Source organism: Euleptes europaea, chromosome 18, assembly GCF_029931775.1.
Source record: "Euleptes europaea isolate rEulEur1 chromosome 18, rEulEur1.hap1, whole genome shotgun sequence".
NCBI lineage: Eukaryota > Metazoa > Chordata > Lepidosauria > Squamata > Sphaerodactylidae > Euleptes > Euleptes europaea.
In genome coordinates this window covers 25,120,308-25,138,675 of record NC_079329.1, presented here as the reverse complement: position 1 = coordinate 25,138,675, position 18,368 = coordinate 25,120,308, and the positions used below count along the sequence as shown (strand labels likewise).

General features: G+C 44.9%; 1 protein-coding gene across 1 annotated transcript in view; it reads right to left on the bottom strand.

The window, feature by feature from the left end:
- CALCOCO2 (calcium binding and coiled-coil domain 2) overlaps positions 1-16,007 on the bottom strand; it is a 30,376-nt gene extending 14,369 nt beyond the window's left edge. Inside the window, exons 1-4 of the mRNA XM_056864626.1 lie at positions 15,985-16,007; positions 3,237-3,437; positions 1,994-2,090; positions 1,347-1,480 (exon numbers count right to left, since the gene is read on the bottom strand). Of these exons, the coding sequence (XP_056720604.1) occupies positions 1,347-1,480; positions 1,994-2,090; positions 3,237-3,428 (423 nt within the window). The 5' untranslated portion in view covers positions 3,429-3,437; positions 15,985-16,007. The remainder of the gene's footprint in view (positions 1-1,346; positions 1,481-1,993; positions 2,091-3,236; positions 3,438-15,984) is intronic.
- Between the last annotated feature and the right edge of the window lie 2,361 nt (positions 16,008-18,368).

The window sequence follows — 18,368 nt, the reverse complement described above, 5'->3', positions numbered from 1 at the left end:
CTACTACTCTGAAACAACCTCTTCTGAGGGGATCAGGATGGCAGACACAGGGCCACTCCACTGGCTTCATATAAAAAGGTAAAGGTCCCCTGTGCAAGCACCAGGTCATTCCTGATCCATGGGGTGACGTCACATCCCGACGTTTCCAAGGCAGACTTTGTTTGCGGGGTGGTTTGCCAGTGCCTTCCCCAGTCATCTTCCCTTTACCCCCAGAAGCTGGGTACTCATTTTACCGACCTCGGAAGGATGGAAGGCTGAGTCAACCTTCAGCTACCTGAAACCAACTTCCGTCGGGGTCGAACTCAGGTCGTGAGCAGAGCTTTTGACTGCAGTACTGCAACTTACCACTCTGCGCCACGGGGCTCCTGGCTTCATATAGTTTTGTTTAAAAGGATGAAATCCATTACAGAGATGGCTGCTGGTCTGCAAGAGGTGTTCGTTGCCATCCTGCCTCACCTCCACTCAAGGTAGCACATTATTTCTGAACACAAACATGCATCACCTGGATCCAGTAATCCTTTCCCACACCATCAGGAACGTGATCGTAATAGAGGTACTCACTGGTGCGAACAAAGAGACACCATAATATAGCGGTTAAGAGTGTCAGACTAGGATGTGGGAAACCCATGTTCGAATACCCACTCTGCCATGGAAGTGTGCTGGGTGATCTTGGGCCATTCTCACACTCTCAACGTAGCCAACCTCACAGGGTTGCTGTTGATGTTAAAATGGAGGAGGGGAGGACCTGATCTATGGCCCTGCATTCCTTAAGAGGAAGGGTGTGACACAAATGTGACAAATACCATGAACTGGACCAGAGTTTACCACATGCACATGGATTTCTCTTTTGGGAAATAGGGTGCAACTTTCCCCTCCCTCTGAAAACCAGATTAGTGTAGTAAGCAGTAGTGCCAACCTGCAACCAAGCTAACCTAGTGGTTAGATAGTGATATCAAGGGTCCGGTAATAAAATGACAGGCCAGGTACCAGCTAGGGGGCATAATGGGCTGGCAAAGGCTTGCAAGCACCGTACTAGATTCCCCTTCAGACCTTATATCCACACTTACCAGGAGGCCTGCAGCGGTGCACAGGTCCTCCCAATATGCATGGTCATGCATATAGGTATTACATGCACATACAGCTCTGGTACACACAAATGACCTCTGGATTTTCCACAGTTTGGGTTTGCATGTACCAAAGCAGTAAGCGCACAAAAAACACATGCTGCCCCTGTTTAGACAACATGGTGACCGCACACTGATACACATGGTAGCAATGCTGCTAGTACAGCTGTAAAGGAAAGGAAACAAACTTATGTAGGAAAGGAAACAGGAACGGAAACAAACCTGTGTAGTAACCACCAGCATGTCATCCTCGGCAACTGCACGGAACTGAAAGGGGACGCTGGCTCCACGGACTATTCCGTCTTGGTCGACATAGCAGAACTGGTAATATTCATCATCCTTCGGCAGGTAGTAAGCTAGAGGACAAAAAGTCAGGTCGTATTTCTAGCCTCTCAAGCGTGCAAACTGGCCACAGCCCAAGCAAAAACACCACCTACAAAGCCATAGCAGGCAGGCCCATCTCAGCAAGTACTCCTCCACATGAAGCCTGCTGGGTGACCTTGGGCCAGTCAAAGATCTCTCAGAACTCTGTCAGCCCACGCAGAGGCAGGCAATCGCAAACCACCTCTGAACACCTCTTGCCTTGAAAACCCTACGGGGTCGCCATAAGTTGGCTGCGACTTGACGGCACTTCCCACCACCTTACTAGTTGGCCTGCGAATGCATTCGACATTAAACCCTATCGAGCCATACAAGAAGGAACCACCAACAAAGCTTGATCTGCTCTGAAGATATTGGGAAGTAGTCACCAGTCACTCCCCCCACCCCACAATCCATCCAGAGCATTGTACAGAATTGCTTTGGAAGGCATGTGATTCTACCAAGAAGTGGCCAGTGGCACATTTGCATCCCTCAATGCCACAACTCACCCTTAAACAGGACTTGTTGATGTTCAGCATTGTCGGGGCTGCTCGGTAACGGCGCCCACATGAACGTGTAATATTCACGCGTCGTCTTCCATCCCACCTGCAACAGCAACATTTTCCTGCATTGGTCTTTGGTTAACCGTTAGGACGAAGGCACTCACAGTGGAATAGAAGGCCCATCTGTTCATGCTTTCAACCATACAAGAACAAGGGGCACCACAGATTTAAATATAATGGTACTCAAACTTTCTGAACTGGGACTGATGTCAGTACCTTTCGAAACCCACTTGCAAAGTAACTCCACACCATTCTCCCCTGGCCTTGCCATAAAATCTTACAACATGAAACAATTTTGTATCCTATTTTTCATGTGCTGTATTTATACACATTCAGTGTTACTGGGCAATAGGCTACATTTCATGGTCATTCTGCCCATGCAGAGACACAAGGGATATCAAACAACAATCTCAGCACTTTCACCAAATGACAGTTCCCAGGATTATTTTGGAGGAGGGGAAACCCAAACAGGTACACGCAAAGATAAGCTGGTAGTGTAGATACTGAAAAAGCCCTTCCACGTGCCTCTAAAAGAACAACAGTCTCTCAGCTACTAGGAAAGTTAAGCAAGTACACTGAATTGTATTGATGTTATAGCATCTGAAAATTTTGAAAAATGTTACTTGTGTCTCCATCTAGGCTCCAGTGGTGAAAGATTTGTTCCCAGGGGAAGGGAGAGAGCTTCAAGACAAGCTCTCAAAGAGAACATTAAAAATCCTATAACCACGTTACCTCTTCTTCCCACTCTACTAGTAAAAATGGATACTAGTCATGATGCATACCTATTCTCTCCAGGATCAGAGGAGCATGCCTATTATACTAGGTGCTGTGGAACACAGACAGGACAATGCTGCTGCAGTGGTTTGTGGGCTTCCCAGAGGCACCTGGTTGGCCACTGTGTGAACAGATTGCTGGATCTGATGGGCCTTGGTCTGATGCAGCATGGCTTTTCTTACGTTTTTATGTTCACCCCACATAAGACCATGGGCCTCACAACAGAACTCCAACCTAAACAGTCCGGTACCCTTTTCTCAAATTGTAACCATGCCCAAAGATCCAGAGGATAAAAGCCCTTGTGACCCCAAAAGGCCTCTACAAAACACAGCAACAGATTTGAATGCATTAGAGTTAAATTTCAACATCCATGTTGCGCCACCCAGACCTGTGGCTTCCAGACACACCAACTCACCTTGAAAATGCCCACCCAGTCTTTCCTGCGGGGAGTGATGTACTCGGAAAGGTTGTAGTGGCAGGTGATGTCCACTCCAGGGATGTAGAACTTCTCCACGTTTGTAAAGATGACTTGAGAGAAGTGGCAGCTGTCCAAGAGGACTGTGGAAGTTGGAGGGTCATCTGAGGTACTGGGTGATAAGCCTTCCATGCTGGCGTTCTGTGAAAGGACAGAGGGGGAGGGAAGTAGAAAGAGAGACAGTTCAAAACAACCACCGTCAATTCTGACCTCTACTTTGAGGCCCCCATCCGTTGTATCTTATTACAGGGCCTTCATGCCACTAAGGGCTAGAAGAAAGTTTGCTGCATCAATGCAACAGGTTACAAGGCAAGGAAGGAAATTCTAGCGGGCTAGCTGGCAGTCAAAATAGAAAGGAACCCCATGGCTCCTGAAAGACTAGCAGATTTACTGAACCATAAGCTTTCGTGGGCTTGAGGCCTACTCATCCGAGTCAGCACATACCTAGCCATACAGAAGGGGGGGGGGATGAGGAGAGCGCACTTTCTCAAACCAAGTACACATTACACAAATATGTTATAGATCACCTAAACTTTTTAAGAAACAAAAACGCAACTGGGAGTGAGGGGAAACTGTAGTGGAAAAAAACATTAGGGCTGCTTAACCCTTCCCCCCACTCACAACTTCTCCACTTCAGCCAGTGTGGTATAGTGGTTAATGGTGGACCCAAGTTCGAATCCCCACTCTGCCACAGAAACTCACTGTGTAACCTTGGGCCAGTCACACACAATCAGCCTAACCTACCTCACAGGATTGTGGTATGGGGAAAAAACAGAGGTGAGGAGAATGATGTAAGCTACTTGGGGTCACCACTGGGGAGAAAGGCAAGGTATAAATGAAGTAAATAAAATAAACTGTACCCCTCAAACCAGTTTTCTCCCTCTGGGATTCCAAATTCAAGTACAGAACTTACAAAGTACGTAAATTTTATTTATATTTATGTTATAGTTATGCATAGGTTATGCATAGACTGGAATATAATAATACTTTTTATTTATACCCCGCCCTCCCCGGTGAACTGGGTCTGGGTGGCAAACAACAAATTAATATACATAATATAAATACAAGTCAAACAATCTAAAATAATCTTAAAACATCACTAATAATAAATCCTGTACAGATGGCACCTAAAATACTCCACCTTAGAAACGATGTCACAAAGGTGATTGTGTATCAGTGCATATCATTGATGTCACCCACAATCGGAGGGTGGGAGAGAAAGGATGGAGACAGACAGACATAGGGACAGGAAAATACAACCAGGAAAAGGGAGGAAAGAAGGGCCAAGGGGGAAGGGGAAAAAAGGAATAAGGGAGGTATGGCAACACACAGCTTTATTCTTGCTCCATTCAGTTCATGTCAGCACAACATCACCTTGAGGACTGGCCACATGGATACGGGAATGAGCCACTTGAATTGCCCATCCCAAACTTCTGCTATTCAACTATCAGTGGGGCGTCACAGGCATCCAGCCAAAGGGAAAGTGATAACTCCACCATATCTGTAACATAGTTATTGACCTGAAGATGCTTCTCATCAGTTCTGGTATGTAGCCAATGTGGTGCAATGGTTAGAGTATCACAGTAGGATCTGGGAGACCTGGGGTCAAATCTCCACTCTGCCATGGAGGCTTGCTGGATGACCTTGCCTAGTCACACACTCTCTGCCTCACCTACCTCATAGGGTCGTTGTAAGAAGAAAATGAAGGAGAACAATGTCAGGCACTTGGGGAACTCATGAGGGCGGCAGAGTATAAATGAAGTAAATAAATTGTAGTTCAAGACAACAAGAGATATTCCTCCCATTATTAAGATTACCATGCCAGTACATGTGCAAACATCATCATATGCCCTTGCCCATTTGATTAGTCATCATTGAGGCTAACTGTTGTCAACTACAAGAACAAACATGAATTTATATAATGCCACAGTGCATGTCCATCCACGTTTTTAACTCATGAGGCATACATACAGAGAGGGCTTTACTATGAAGCAAGAGAAGTCTGAGCACTATGAAGGGCAGCCAAACAGACAGATTTCACCCATGGGCATAATCAAACGGATGTTCCCCTTGACAAGTCTCATTCAAATGAAATGTTCATTTCAACAGGGCTCACAGAGGGCACATGAAGCTACTGTAGCCTGTCTAATATTTTAAGTTGCGGTTGTGACTTGATTTAGTGAATGGTCAATGATTATGGGCAAAAACGCATGGTCACTTTAGCCTCCTTTAATCCCTGTTTCAGCCAGGATCCAGCACACATTCGGCGAAACGCATGAGTTCGATCCTGGCTGAATAGTGGCTGAAACAGGGGCTGTTACCGCACTTGTATTCCCAGCGATGTATTAAGAGTTTGAAAACGTTATAAAAAATACTGTTCGCACTTTATTTGGCCCCTTTAGCTGTGAAGACGTCTTCCAACCATTTATAAGCCGTGGTATCTAAAAACCCTTTTAAAGCAATGTTTTTTATAACATTTTCAAACTCTTAATACATCGCTGGGATGTGCGGTAACCGGGATTAAAGGAGGCTAAAGCGACCATGCGTTTTCGCCCCACGACTATTATTGCTTATTGTATTACTGTCCGGCTGGATGGGCAGATCATTTTAACCTTTGTTTAATTTTTATAATGTGGTATATTTTATATTTATTTGTAATTTATATATTTTGCATATTTCTGAGCCTGACAGGGGCCCTGGGTTTGTTCATCTTGGGTTGGTATGATTTTATTTTGATTGTGAGAATCTGTATGAGATGTCTTTTGAACTATGCCTATTAAAGGTTAATGAAATGAAATGAAGCTGCTGTTAAGTGTGGTATAGCAGAGTGTCGGAGCACTATCTGGGAGACCCAGGTTCAAATGCCCACTCTGCCATGGAAGCTTCAGTGACTTTGGACCATTAACTCTCTCTCAGCCACATCTAGAGATGACAGGCTGCCACCTGGTACCCCCAGGATCTTTAGGGGTGGGGCACAGGGCGGGTGTGGCATTGTGCTGTGTGTTGTCTGGGCGAAATACCAGAAAGTTTCTAGAGTATCGGGTGATACATTGATGTCACGTCCAGGTTTTTGCCTGGAAATGATGTTCGACACATAGCGCAACATCATTTCCTTCCCCCTACCATTCTCCCACCAGACTTAGCGGCAACGGCGAATAGGAGGGCCCAGTGGTGGTGGGAAAAGGCCCACCCAAAGTGGGCAAATGGCATGCCTAGCCCAACCTACCTCACAGGGTTATTGTGAGGATAAAATGGAGGAGAGGAGAACGCTGCAAGCCATTTTGGGTCCCCACTGGGCAGAAAGGCAGAGCATAAATGAAATAAATAAATAAAAATAACTCTTGGGCCAGTTTCTCTTCCTCTCTCCCCTCCTCCAACCTACTCACAGGGTTGTGGAAAGTATAAAAAGGAAAATGGGAGAATGATGCATTGTCATCTTGAACTCCTTGGAGAAAAGGTGGGGATAAAAACAAATGTAATGAGGAAATAAACGTCAGTATTGTGGAATCTGACTGGCAATGGCTCTCCTGGTAGAGGTCTTCCACACTCTACTACCCGATACTTTTTAACTGGAGATGCCGGGGATTGAAGTTCAGACCTCCAGCATGCAAAGCAAATGCTCTATCACTGAGCCACGGCCCCACACTTGCAGAAAACCCCCGTAGATTACAGTCCATGTTTGATCAGAAGGAAGAGAAGGCTTTTGACCTTTCCAGGTCAGGCAGCAGCCTGTCCTGAGTCAACTCCGGAGGAAAACCACAGGCTTTTCTCCCAGGCTCCAAAAGCCCTGGCTGTTGACCAGAGGGGAGGGGAGAGCTTGCCCAGCTTTCCTGACAATCCGAGACTATTCCAGTTCCAGGAATCTAGAAGCATGAGCTCTCCGGCTGATCCTCAGAGCAGTGACCACCTAGGGAGACATGACCTCTCTAGGTAACAGATGCAGAGACTGATGGAAAAGGGGTCACAGTCTGGGGCGTCAGCTTTCTAACACACAGGATTTGTTTTTCAGACCACAGCTTGCCTGGCTTCATCATTGTGCCAAATCAGACTCCACACCATGACAAATCTTCAGTATTTAAGAGCGAGAGAAACGGATTTGAAAATATGCTTGGCTCTCACCCTGGACAGCACAGGCGAGGTTCTTAAAGGGTCCTGAGAGAAACATCACTTTCTGTCTCAAAGCAAACAGTACCCTTGTATTTCTTATACAAGTGGTTCTAGAGAGAAGGTATGAGCAGTGTTGGATGGTGTAGGGGGAGTCTCACCTTTGGAGTATTGGATCCCCCTTGCTATCGCTTTCTCCCCAAACAGCAGATTCAATCGAACATACATTCCCAGCCAAGCCAATTCATCAAGCTTGCCAAAAATCTATTTTGACTGCAGTTTCCCTGTGTATCTGATTGCAGGATTCGGAGTTATTTATAGCAGAAATTTGAACAACCGGAGCGTACAACTGACATACTTTGGGAAAGATGTTGATCAACTAATTCGGGATGCCAGGAAAGTCCCCGACTCATTTTAGCTTGGCCTGAAATCATCCCTGCACCTCAGGACAAACCCAAAGATCTTCTAACACAGTGACCCACCCCCTCCCAGCAGGATGCCCAAAGGAACACTAAGGAAGTGTTCTCAGCCCCAATTCCTTCTTTCCCAAAGCAGAGGCAACCCTGGGTTTCCTCCAGCTCTCTGAAGAAGAGTTGGTTTTTATAGCCCCACTTTTCTCTGTCGAAAGTAGACCCAAAGCTGCTTACAATCACCTTCTCTTCCACCACCACCCCCCACAACAGGCACGTTGTGAGGTAGGTGGGGCTGAGAGAGTTCTGAGGGAAGAGGAAGAAGAGTTGGTTTTTATATGCCGACTTTCTCTACCACTTAAGGGAGAATCAAACCGGCTTACAATCACCTTCCCTTCCCCTCCTCACAACAGATATCCTCTGAGGTAGGTGGGGCTGAGAGAGCTCTAAGAGAGCTGTGACTAGCCCAAGGTCACCCAGCTGGCTTCATGTGTAGGAGTGGGGAAACAAATCCAGTTCACCAGATTAGCCGCTGCTCATGTGGAGGAGTGGGGAATCAACCCCGGTTCTCCAGATCAGACTCTATCGCTCCAAACCACTACACTATGCTGGCTGGAGAAGGAGGTGCTTCAAAAGAGGCCAGGAGGTAGCACCTTTGTGTCTATAGAGAGCACCTGATTTGGAAATGGTAGCTTCCCCCATAGGAGACTGCCTGGCTTGCAACACCCCAGCATTCTGTGACAGCTTCAGTCTCCACGGCAGCCATGTTGTGGTTAGATGGCTGCCAAGGTTGGGGGACACATTTCATGGTGGTACCTAACTACCTACTCTCCAAAACCAAAAGTGACCACAGATTCTTGATAAGGTTAGGGTCCCTATAAAGGTGCAGGGGGGCATAGACTGTGGTGGTCTTACAGAACCTCCAGTGGCAGATTTGGACATCCTTAAGGGCAGTAGAGCAAGAGACCCATGCAACACTATCCATTGGGAGGTTCTCCTGCACAGACTCTACTAAAAACTAACAGGAACCACTTAAGAGTGAACTTTCTGCACCACTGAAAAGTTAAAATTTGTACTTTCCACCTTAAGGCTAATAACAAAGAAAAACAGGAGCGTGAATATAAGACATGTCTTGCTTGTGGTGAAGAAAGCTGCTTCGAGGAGCAGTCCTTCAGCCTTAAATGGAAGCAAAGAAACAAGGGGAAATCCACTATGTTTTGGAAGATTCCAAGCCAGGGGTCCCGCAGCATGAATAAATGCAAAAATACAGCAGGAGAGGAAAGGGGTATGGTTCCTTTTCTTCCCCAAGGCCTTCTCTTTCTTGATGAAGCCATCCCAGAGGCTGCATTTGCAAAATAAAAAATAAAAAGGTGTTTAAAATGAACACAGAAAGAAAGGTCCTGAGCCCAACCCCCATGCTAAGTTCCAGTCCTTCCAGTATCCACCACAAAGATTCAAAGAAGCACCAGAACAAAGTCCAGCACACATTTCCATTCCCTGTCATTTCCATTCCCTTCCGATAAAGTACACAAGATAACGGCTGCATGTAACAGGGCGGCCTGCCAGCTTTTTTCATACTTCCTGCCCTAAAAACAATGCAATTCTCAGTGGTTCTTGTTCAGGCCAACTAGTGGATCATTTGACCGCTTTCGCTTTCTACACACAGAAAAGGCAACGACACACCCAAGTCCAATCCCAGGAATGGTCTTTGATGCATAGCACAGGCGGGACTCCTGCAGCTAGCTATGCCTCTAGACAAGGAGGCCATCAGCAGGAGCAGGCTTGTGCAGCAAAAGGCGGCTTCTGGTCCTCTTTCCAATCTTAAAGTTGCCAGCCTCCAGGTGAGGCCTGGCGATCTCCCAGAATTACAACTGATTTCCAGGCTAAAGATATCAGTTACCCTGGAAGAAATGGCTGATTTGGCGGGTGGACTCAATGGCATTATACCCCACTGAGCCCTCCCCAAGCCCGGCCCTGCCCTGCCCGGGCTTCACCCAGAAATCTCCAGGAATTTCCCAACCCAGAATCGGCAACAGTACAGAGTAGGGATTCAAACCTGGGTAGCCCAGATCCTAGTATGACACTCTAACCATTACACCACACTGCCTGAACATATCGTAGTCTTTAAAGTCCCACCGGGTATGGATTAACAAGACATTTTTCATTATAAGCTTTAATGAATCCGAGCTTATTTCATCCGAGCTTATTCAGATGAACTGGAGTATCAAACATCTAGGTATGATTTTTCTGCAACAGACTAGCGCAGCTACCATTCTGGAATTATCACCAAGAGGCTACATTCTCAAAAGTGGCAATTTTTATTTATCAGTGGCTTCCAGTAGCCCTCCATGCACCCACACATCCTACACCCAACACCACATAACCAATTATCCTCAGGGGATTTCAACAACAGCTCAAAATGTTTCCCAAACAGCAAACAATTGGTTGTTGTTTGAGAAACTTTTGGAGCTGTTTGTTGAAAGCAAGGCTTGATCCCCTGAGGAAGCGTTTTGATGCGAAAGATGTCGGGGATCATCAAATAAATAGGCTGTTACTGCACTAGGTATCCCCAGCGATGTATTAAGAGTTTGGAAATGTTATAAAAAAATACTGTTCGCACTTTGTTTGGCCCTTTTAGCTGTGAAGACGCATTCCAACCATTTTTTTAGCCGTGGTATCCAAAAACCCTTTTAAAGCGATGTATTCCCAGCGATGTATTAAGAGTTTGAAAATGTTATAAAAAACATCGCTTTAAAAGGGTTTTTGGATACCACGGCTAAAAAAATGGTTGGAATGCGTCTTCACAGCTAAAAGGGCCAAACAAAGTGCGAACAGTATTTTTTATAATGTTTCCAAACTCTTAATACATTGGTGGGAATACATAAAAAGTGTGTTATTTTTTATAACATTTTCAAACTCTTAATACATCGCTGGGAATACCTAGTACAGTAACAGCCACTGTTTACGAATTTGAAGATTCTTTGTGCACCTTTTGTTTTGCTAGTGCAGCCCATCTGGGCAATTCAGAAATAAATTAAGCCATAAAAGAAGAATAAAAAAAACATTCAGCAACGCCAAATGTTATCCATAAAACAGACGAGAAACGGAGCATAAAAACTGCTAAAGATTATTCAACCCCACAGAAGTCTAGGTACAAATAAACAATTTGGGCTGAAGGACAGTAAAATACAGGCCATGTGAGGCTCAAGTGGGAGTTCACATTTAAATTACAAAGGTGCACATTACAAAGGTGAGGTGCCACTGTCAAGTAAAAAAAAAACCCACCTGTGGCCCCCTTGTTTTCATATCTCAGGACTGACCAGGCCCTAAGGCAGGGCACTGAAAAAATCCCCGTCTCTGGTTGCCAGCCACCCACCTCATCTCTGCAAACAGAAGAACGGAAGATAAGGGCTTGGGAAGGCAGTACAGGAGGAGATGGTCTTTCAGGAACCCCAGCCCCCAAGCCATTTATGGCCTTATAACGCAAGAAACATGACATCTTTTCCTGGGCTCCTATTAGCCTTCCCTTCTCTCTAGTAGCTGATTTCATTGCCAAGATTTTTGGGGTTCCCGCACTTTGTATTCCCAGCGATGTATTAAGAGTTTGAAAATGTTGTAAAAAACATCGCTTTAAAAGGGTTTTTGGATACCACGGCTTATAAATGGTTGGAAGACGTCTTCACAGCTAAAGGGGCCAAACAAAGTGCGAACAGTATTTTTTATAACGTTTTCAAACTCTTAATACATCAGTGGGAATACATAGAAAGTGCGAACAGTATTTTTTATAACATTTTCAATCTCTTAATACATCGCTGAGAATACAAGTGCGGTAACCCCCATTCTTAGCCTGAAATCACTTCCTGATGCTAAAGATGGAAAAACAGAAGCAGGAGTTCAGAAGGGGTGACCCCACTGGCTTTCTGCCCTGGCCACCAGACGACCTCTCTCCACCACCCCACGCTTTGCCTGCGTGGGCTTCCAAATGTGTTGGATTGTTTTGATCAGCCTCAGGTCACTGGCCACGTGACCCACAGATGAACAGAAATGAAAGAAGAAAAATAAACAAAGGAATAAAGAGGGATAAGGGTTAAGAGAAGAGAGGGTCTCCTCCTAGAAAAATATCCAATACAAACAACTAAGGTAAAAATATATAATATTTGCCAACAGTGCTTTTTTCTACGAATCCACATGCATGCTTCTGACTCACCAAAGGCAATAAATCCTAACCTTTACACAGCAATTAGGAACATTCCAAAACACTCCTCAATAATCCTTATAACACTGGAAGGTAGGGTTAATCTTAGTATTACCCCCTATTGCAGACAGGGACTTTAAGCTGAGAAATAATAGCTTGCTTAAGATCTTCAAGCAAGCACCAAGATTTGAGAGAGGGTGATCCCGATTCTCAGTTTAGTTGCTTAACTACAAACAGGGGCATCTGCTTTCCCCTACAAAATACCACTGATCCATTTAGCCTAAAACATTTTACTCAAACCAGTGGTGGCTCTGTAATATCTCAGGCAGAGATCCAACCCGAGAGTCAAACAAAGGTCCGTATATATGCAAAGTACATGTGATGCCACAAAACCTCTCTGCAACAAGGTGGGAAAACAGGAGTATTACATCAGGGGAAGGAGCATGGCTTAGTGGCAGGGCATCTTGCAGACAGAAGGTCCCAGGTTCAATCCCTGGCATCTCCAGTTAAAAGGATCTGGTTGTAGGTTGTGTGAAAGACCCCAGCGAGCTGCTGCCAGTCAGTACTGAACTCAGTGAACCAGAGGTTTGATTCAACATAGAGCAGCTTCATGTAGGATGAGAGATGATAGTTTGCCTGAAGTCACTAAGGTGAGTTTGTACAGTGACATCTGAATCAGAGGACTTTGCAGCCAACAAGCCTGCCACTTTGCCAGGTCTTTCTGTTTCTATTTCCCCGTTATCTTTAAGGCCCCTTTCAGGGCCTAAAAAATAACACACAGCTGTTATTTCTCATTCCTTGCACTGTCCAGATATTGCTGCTAGGGCAAGACTGCATCTTCCCAGCACTAGATGGCTGCTATTTTGCAGAACTGAGAATAGGAGCTTCTTCCTCTCAGAAGACACATCTGTTGCAAATTTGAGATTGCAGAGCACACCACAGTTACAGAAAAGTCTGAGGGATAGTAACCATGTTGCATAGCTGAACCACCATCATCAAAAATACATCTGAACCATGCTGTGACTTTTAAGACGCAAGCGATCTATAATTAATGCTTTAGAGGGAGAGCGCTGTCTTGTTGGATGTTGTATCTATTTCAGAGCTGGAAAGAAGGACAACATTCCATACCCTCCCCACAAGAATGAACTATCATTTTGAGGAGAGCTTTATTTTTGCTGCATTATCTTCAAACAGTACATATTCGCTCTCTGATGCTAAAATGCCCATCTATTTGGTTGTGGTTTCCCTCTCCCCTTACACAAACTTTCCGAACGCTGTACACCAGTCTTTCCAGAATGGGTATTTAAAAGATTTCATTCAGCTATGATTAGCAGCCTGAATAGCCCAGCTTAGCCTGAGCTCATCAGAACTTGGGAGCCAAGCAGGGTTGGCCAGGATTAGTACTTGGACGGGAGACCACCAAAGAAAACTGGGGTTGGGATGTTGAGGAAGGCAATGGCAAACCACCTCTTCTCGTCTCTTGCCTGGAATGCCCCATGGATGAGGTCGTCATGCGTCAGCTGCAACTTAGACGGCACATTCTTCTTCTTCATGGTTAGTTTATCTGGCTGATCTAACCCTCTCAGTGGCCAGCTTTCCAGAAGGCAATATTATGTTACAGGCTCAATCCCAGGTAAGCTCTAGAATTTGCATTGGGCTAGCCCCTCCCTGAGTCACACCAACCCCCTCCCCCCGCCCCAGATTTGGCTAACATTAAGCGCTAACAATGCTAATGTTTATTTTACTGTTTTATTTACTCCATTTATGCCCTATCTTTCTCTTCAGTGCAGCTTACATCAGTCTCCTGTCCTGCATTTTATCCTCACAACAACCCTTTGAGGTAGGTTAGGCCAAGAGGACGTGACCATGGTCACCCAGCAAACTTCCATGACAGAGTGGAGATTTGAATCTGGGCCTCCTAAATCCTAGTCCAACCTGCCCTGGATAGCCCAGGCTAGCTCGATCTCGTCAGTTCTTAGAAGCTAAGCAGGGACAGCCTTGACCAGTATTTGGATGGGGGAGCACCAAGGAATACCAGGGTTGCAACGCAGAGACAGGCAATGGCAAACCACCTCTGTTAGTCTCTTGCCATGAAAACCCCATCAGGGTCACCATCAGTCAGATGTGACTTAAGAGGGGGGGAAACATTCCTAGTCCAACTCTCTAACCACTACATCACACTGGCATAAAGGGCAACTCCCATCAGGACTCCCCCCCTTTTTATTTCCTTGAAAAAAGGACTGTTCTTAAAAGTATTTCTGCCCTATTATCACAAGCTACAGCTCTAGAGTCTATGTACTTGAAGGGCTGTCATATAGAGGAGGGTGCCGAGTTTTCTGTTGCCCCAGAAGGTCGGACCAGAACCAATGGGTTGAAATTAAATCAAAAGAGTTTCCATCTAGACATTAGGAAGAATTTTCTAACAGTTAGCATGGTTCCTCAGTGGAACAGGCTTCTTTGGGAGGTGGTAAGCTCTCCTTCCCTGGAGGTTTTTAAGAAGAGGTTAGATGGCCATCTGTCAGCAACACTGATTCTATGACCTTAAGCAGATGATGAGAGGGAGGGGATCTTGGCTATCTTCTGGGCATGGAGTAGGGGTCACTAGGGGTGTGGGGGGGGAAGGTAGTTGTGAATTTCCTGCATTGTGCAGGGGGTTGGACTAGATGATCCTGGAGGTCCCTTCCAACTTTATGATTAAAGCCAACATTCCACCCCACAACATTCTTTGCATGCCAATATGACCAAGAAATATAACCCAAGAATACAAATAGGACAGTGGAATCTCAACAACTGAGGTGGGGTAGGGGTCACCAGAGAGCACATTTTGCGCCCACCTCCTAGAAGACACACGAACACAGAGACCACTGTTCCATCCATGTATTGTCTGCTCTGACTGGCAGCAGCTACCAAGCATCTCAGGCAGAGATCTTCCACAGTGGCTCAGTATGTAAAATGAGAAGAGCCGGGGTGGTATACAGTTTAGGAACGGACAGAACCAGGGTCAAACCCCCACTCAGTTGTGAGGCTTACTGGGTGGCTTTAAGACAACCATACTCTCTCTCTCTCTCTGCCTGATCTACCTCACAGGGTTGTTGTGTGGATAAAACAGAGGAGGGGGAAGCCATACACTCTTTTCCCAAGCTGCTTGGATGAAAGGTGGGCTAACATCATAATTTAAATGTTTAGTCCAGGGGACAGTGCATGCAGCAAGCAAACCACAGCCATCGGGTAGCCTAGCTATCAGAGATCCTAAAAGGATTCAAGGGATCCTCTGTGTGGGGGGGGCTTTACAAATATAGAAGTTCTTTCTCTGCACACATCCCTGGTAGCAGGCAGAGTATCAGACTAGAATCTGGAAGATCTGGGTTCAGATCCCCACTCCGCCACAGAAGCTTGTTGAACGACCTTGGGCCAATCACTCTCTCAGTCTAAGCTACTTAACAGGGTTGTTGTGAGAATAAAATGGAGAAAAGTACAGCCACGTACACCTCGCTGAGTTCCCTCGAAAACGGGTAGGATTTTTTTTTAAGTACTTAGTTAACAAGCATTTCTCTAGTAACAATAAGAATCCTTTCTTTTTACTTTCCAAAAACGGTCCCTGAATACACGCCACGGCTGAATTAATCCGCTTTCCCGTGCACCAAGCATACCAGAAAGCACAACGCAAGAAGCATCGGTTCGTACCCCGCCTTCCCTTTCCCCTTTCTTTCTTTTTTTAATATAAATTTTTATTATTGTTTATAATAAAAAAGAAAAGAAAAAAGAAAAACAAAACAAATTATAATCAACATAAATCCAGATACAAAAAAGAAAACATAAAAAAATACAAAAATACACAAGTACAAAATGAGCACTTACACAACCATCAAAGTTACATTATATTAGATCTTTCCCTTTCAACAAACTTCGCTTCTTTGCTGCGCATGATCCTCTCCCGTTGGCTAACTTGTTGCTAAAATCTAACTTCCTTTAGACTCACCCTTCCGCGAAGACCGGAGGACCGAAAAGCCCTTCCCGCAGAGATGCAGCCGCCCGGAGCGACGAACAGCAGCCCAGGCGTCTCCAAACAGAAGAAGCAACGTGATGCTTCTGATCATCAGACCAACCCCAAGCTGGAAAGTTACAGCCGAAGCCGCCTCCCTTCGCGAGGCACGCTGGGAGGTGTAGTTTTACACATGAAGCTGCCTCCCACTGAATCAGAGCCTGGGTCCATCAAAGTCTGTTACAGCACTAGATATTCCCAGCGATGTATTTGGAAATGTTATAAAAAATGTTATAAAATGTTATAAAAAAACATCGCTTTAAAAGGGTTTTTGGATGCCACGGCTAAAAAATGGTTGGAAGACGTCTTCACAGCTCAAGGGGCCAAACAAAGTGCGAACAGTATTTTTTATAACAGTTTCAAACTCTTAATACATCGGTGGGAATACATAGAAAGTGCGAACAGTATTTTTTATAACAGTTTCAAACTCTTAATACATCGGTGGGAATACATAGAAAGTGCGAACAGTATTTTTTATAACATTTTCAAACTCTTAATGCATCGCTGGGAATACATAGAAAGTGCGAACAGTATTTTTTATAACATTTCCAAACTCTTAATACATCGCTGGGAATACATAGAAAGTGCGAACAGTATTTTTTATAACATTTCCAAACTCTTAATACATCGCTGGGAATACATAGAAAGTGCGAACAGTATTTTTTATAACATTTCCAAACTCTTAATACATCGGTGGGAATACATAGAAAGTGCGAACAGTATTTTTTATAACATTTTCAAACTCTTAATACATCGCTGGGAATACATAGAAAGTGCGAACAGTATTTTTTATAACATTTCCAAACTCTTAATACATCGCTGGGAATACCTAGTGCGGTAACACTGTTACCGCACTAGGTATTCCCAGCGATGTATTAAGAGTTTGGAAATGTTATAAAAAAAACATTGCTTTAAAAGGGTTTTTGGATGCCACGGCTAAAAAATGGTTGGAAGACGTCTTCACAGCTAAAGGGGCCAAAGTATTTTTTATAACATTTTCAAACTCTTAATACATCGCTGGGAATACATAGAAAGTGCGAACAGTATTAAAAATATTGTCGAAGGCTTTCACGGTCAGAGTTCATTGGTTCTCATAGGTTATCCGGGCTGTGTAACCGTGGTCTTGGTATTTTCTTTCCTGACGTTTCGCCAGCAGCTGTGGCCGGCATCTTCAGAGGAGTAACACTGAAGACACTGTCCTTCGGTGTTACTCCTCTGAAGATGCCGGCCACAGCTGCTGGCAAAACGTCAGGAAAGAAAATACAAAGACCACAGTTACACAGCCCGGATAACCTATGAGAACCAATGCGAACAGTATTTTTTATAACATTTCCAAACTCTTAATACATCGCTGGGAATACCTAGTGCACTAGGTATTCCCAGCGATGTATTAAGAGTTTGGAAATGTTATAAAAAAAAACATCGCTTTAAAAGGGTTTTTGGATGCCACGGCTAAAAAATGGTTGGAAGACGCCTTCACAGCTAAAGGGGCCAAACAAAGTGTGAACAGTATTTTTTATAACAGTTTCAAACTCCTAATACATCGGTGGGAATACTTAGGCTGTTACCGCACTAGGTATTCCCAGTGATGTATCAAGAGTTTGGAAATGTTATAAAAAACATCGCTTTAAAAGGGTTTTTGGATGCCACGGCTAAAAAATGGTTGGAAGACGCCTTCACAGCTAAAGGGGCCAAACAAAGTGTGAACAGTATTTTTTATAACAGTTTCAAACTCTTAATACATCGCTGGGAATACCTAGTGCGGTAACAGCCATTGTCTACTCAGACCAGCAGCGGCTCTCCAGGGTCTCAGGCAGAGGTCTTTCGCATCACCTACTTGCCCAGTCCCTTTAACTGGAGATGCTGGGGATTGAAACTGGGACCTTCTGCATGCCAAGCAGAGGCTCTACCACTGAGCCACAGCCCCTCCCCTTTTAGAAGCAGGAGAAGCTTTCACGCTTCCTTTAAATAACCCTGGTCAACAGTCAGGCTGCCCAAGGGCACATGCGAGTCACGGAGCAAAGTCCAGCGGGTTTGCTTCGGGGGAACTGGCAGCTCTCGAGTCATGTCACATGATCAATGGGAAAAGGAGGCTAGTAGTTTTGTCACGGCCCCTTCCTGGTCTAAAAAAAAAAAGTGTGTCTGCAAAGTGTCACTAGGTGAACACTGACAGTGCAAGGCAGCAAGCAGCAGAGAGCTATTTGAGAATCAAATGTATATTCGATTACATCCGGTCGTTTTCCCAAGTGGACCCCCGAATTATGTTTTCCTCATTTCCAGCAGGCGTGTGGGGCAGAAAGACCTGCATTGATTGTATATTC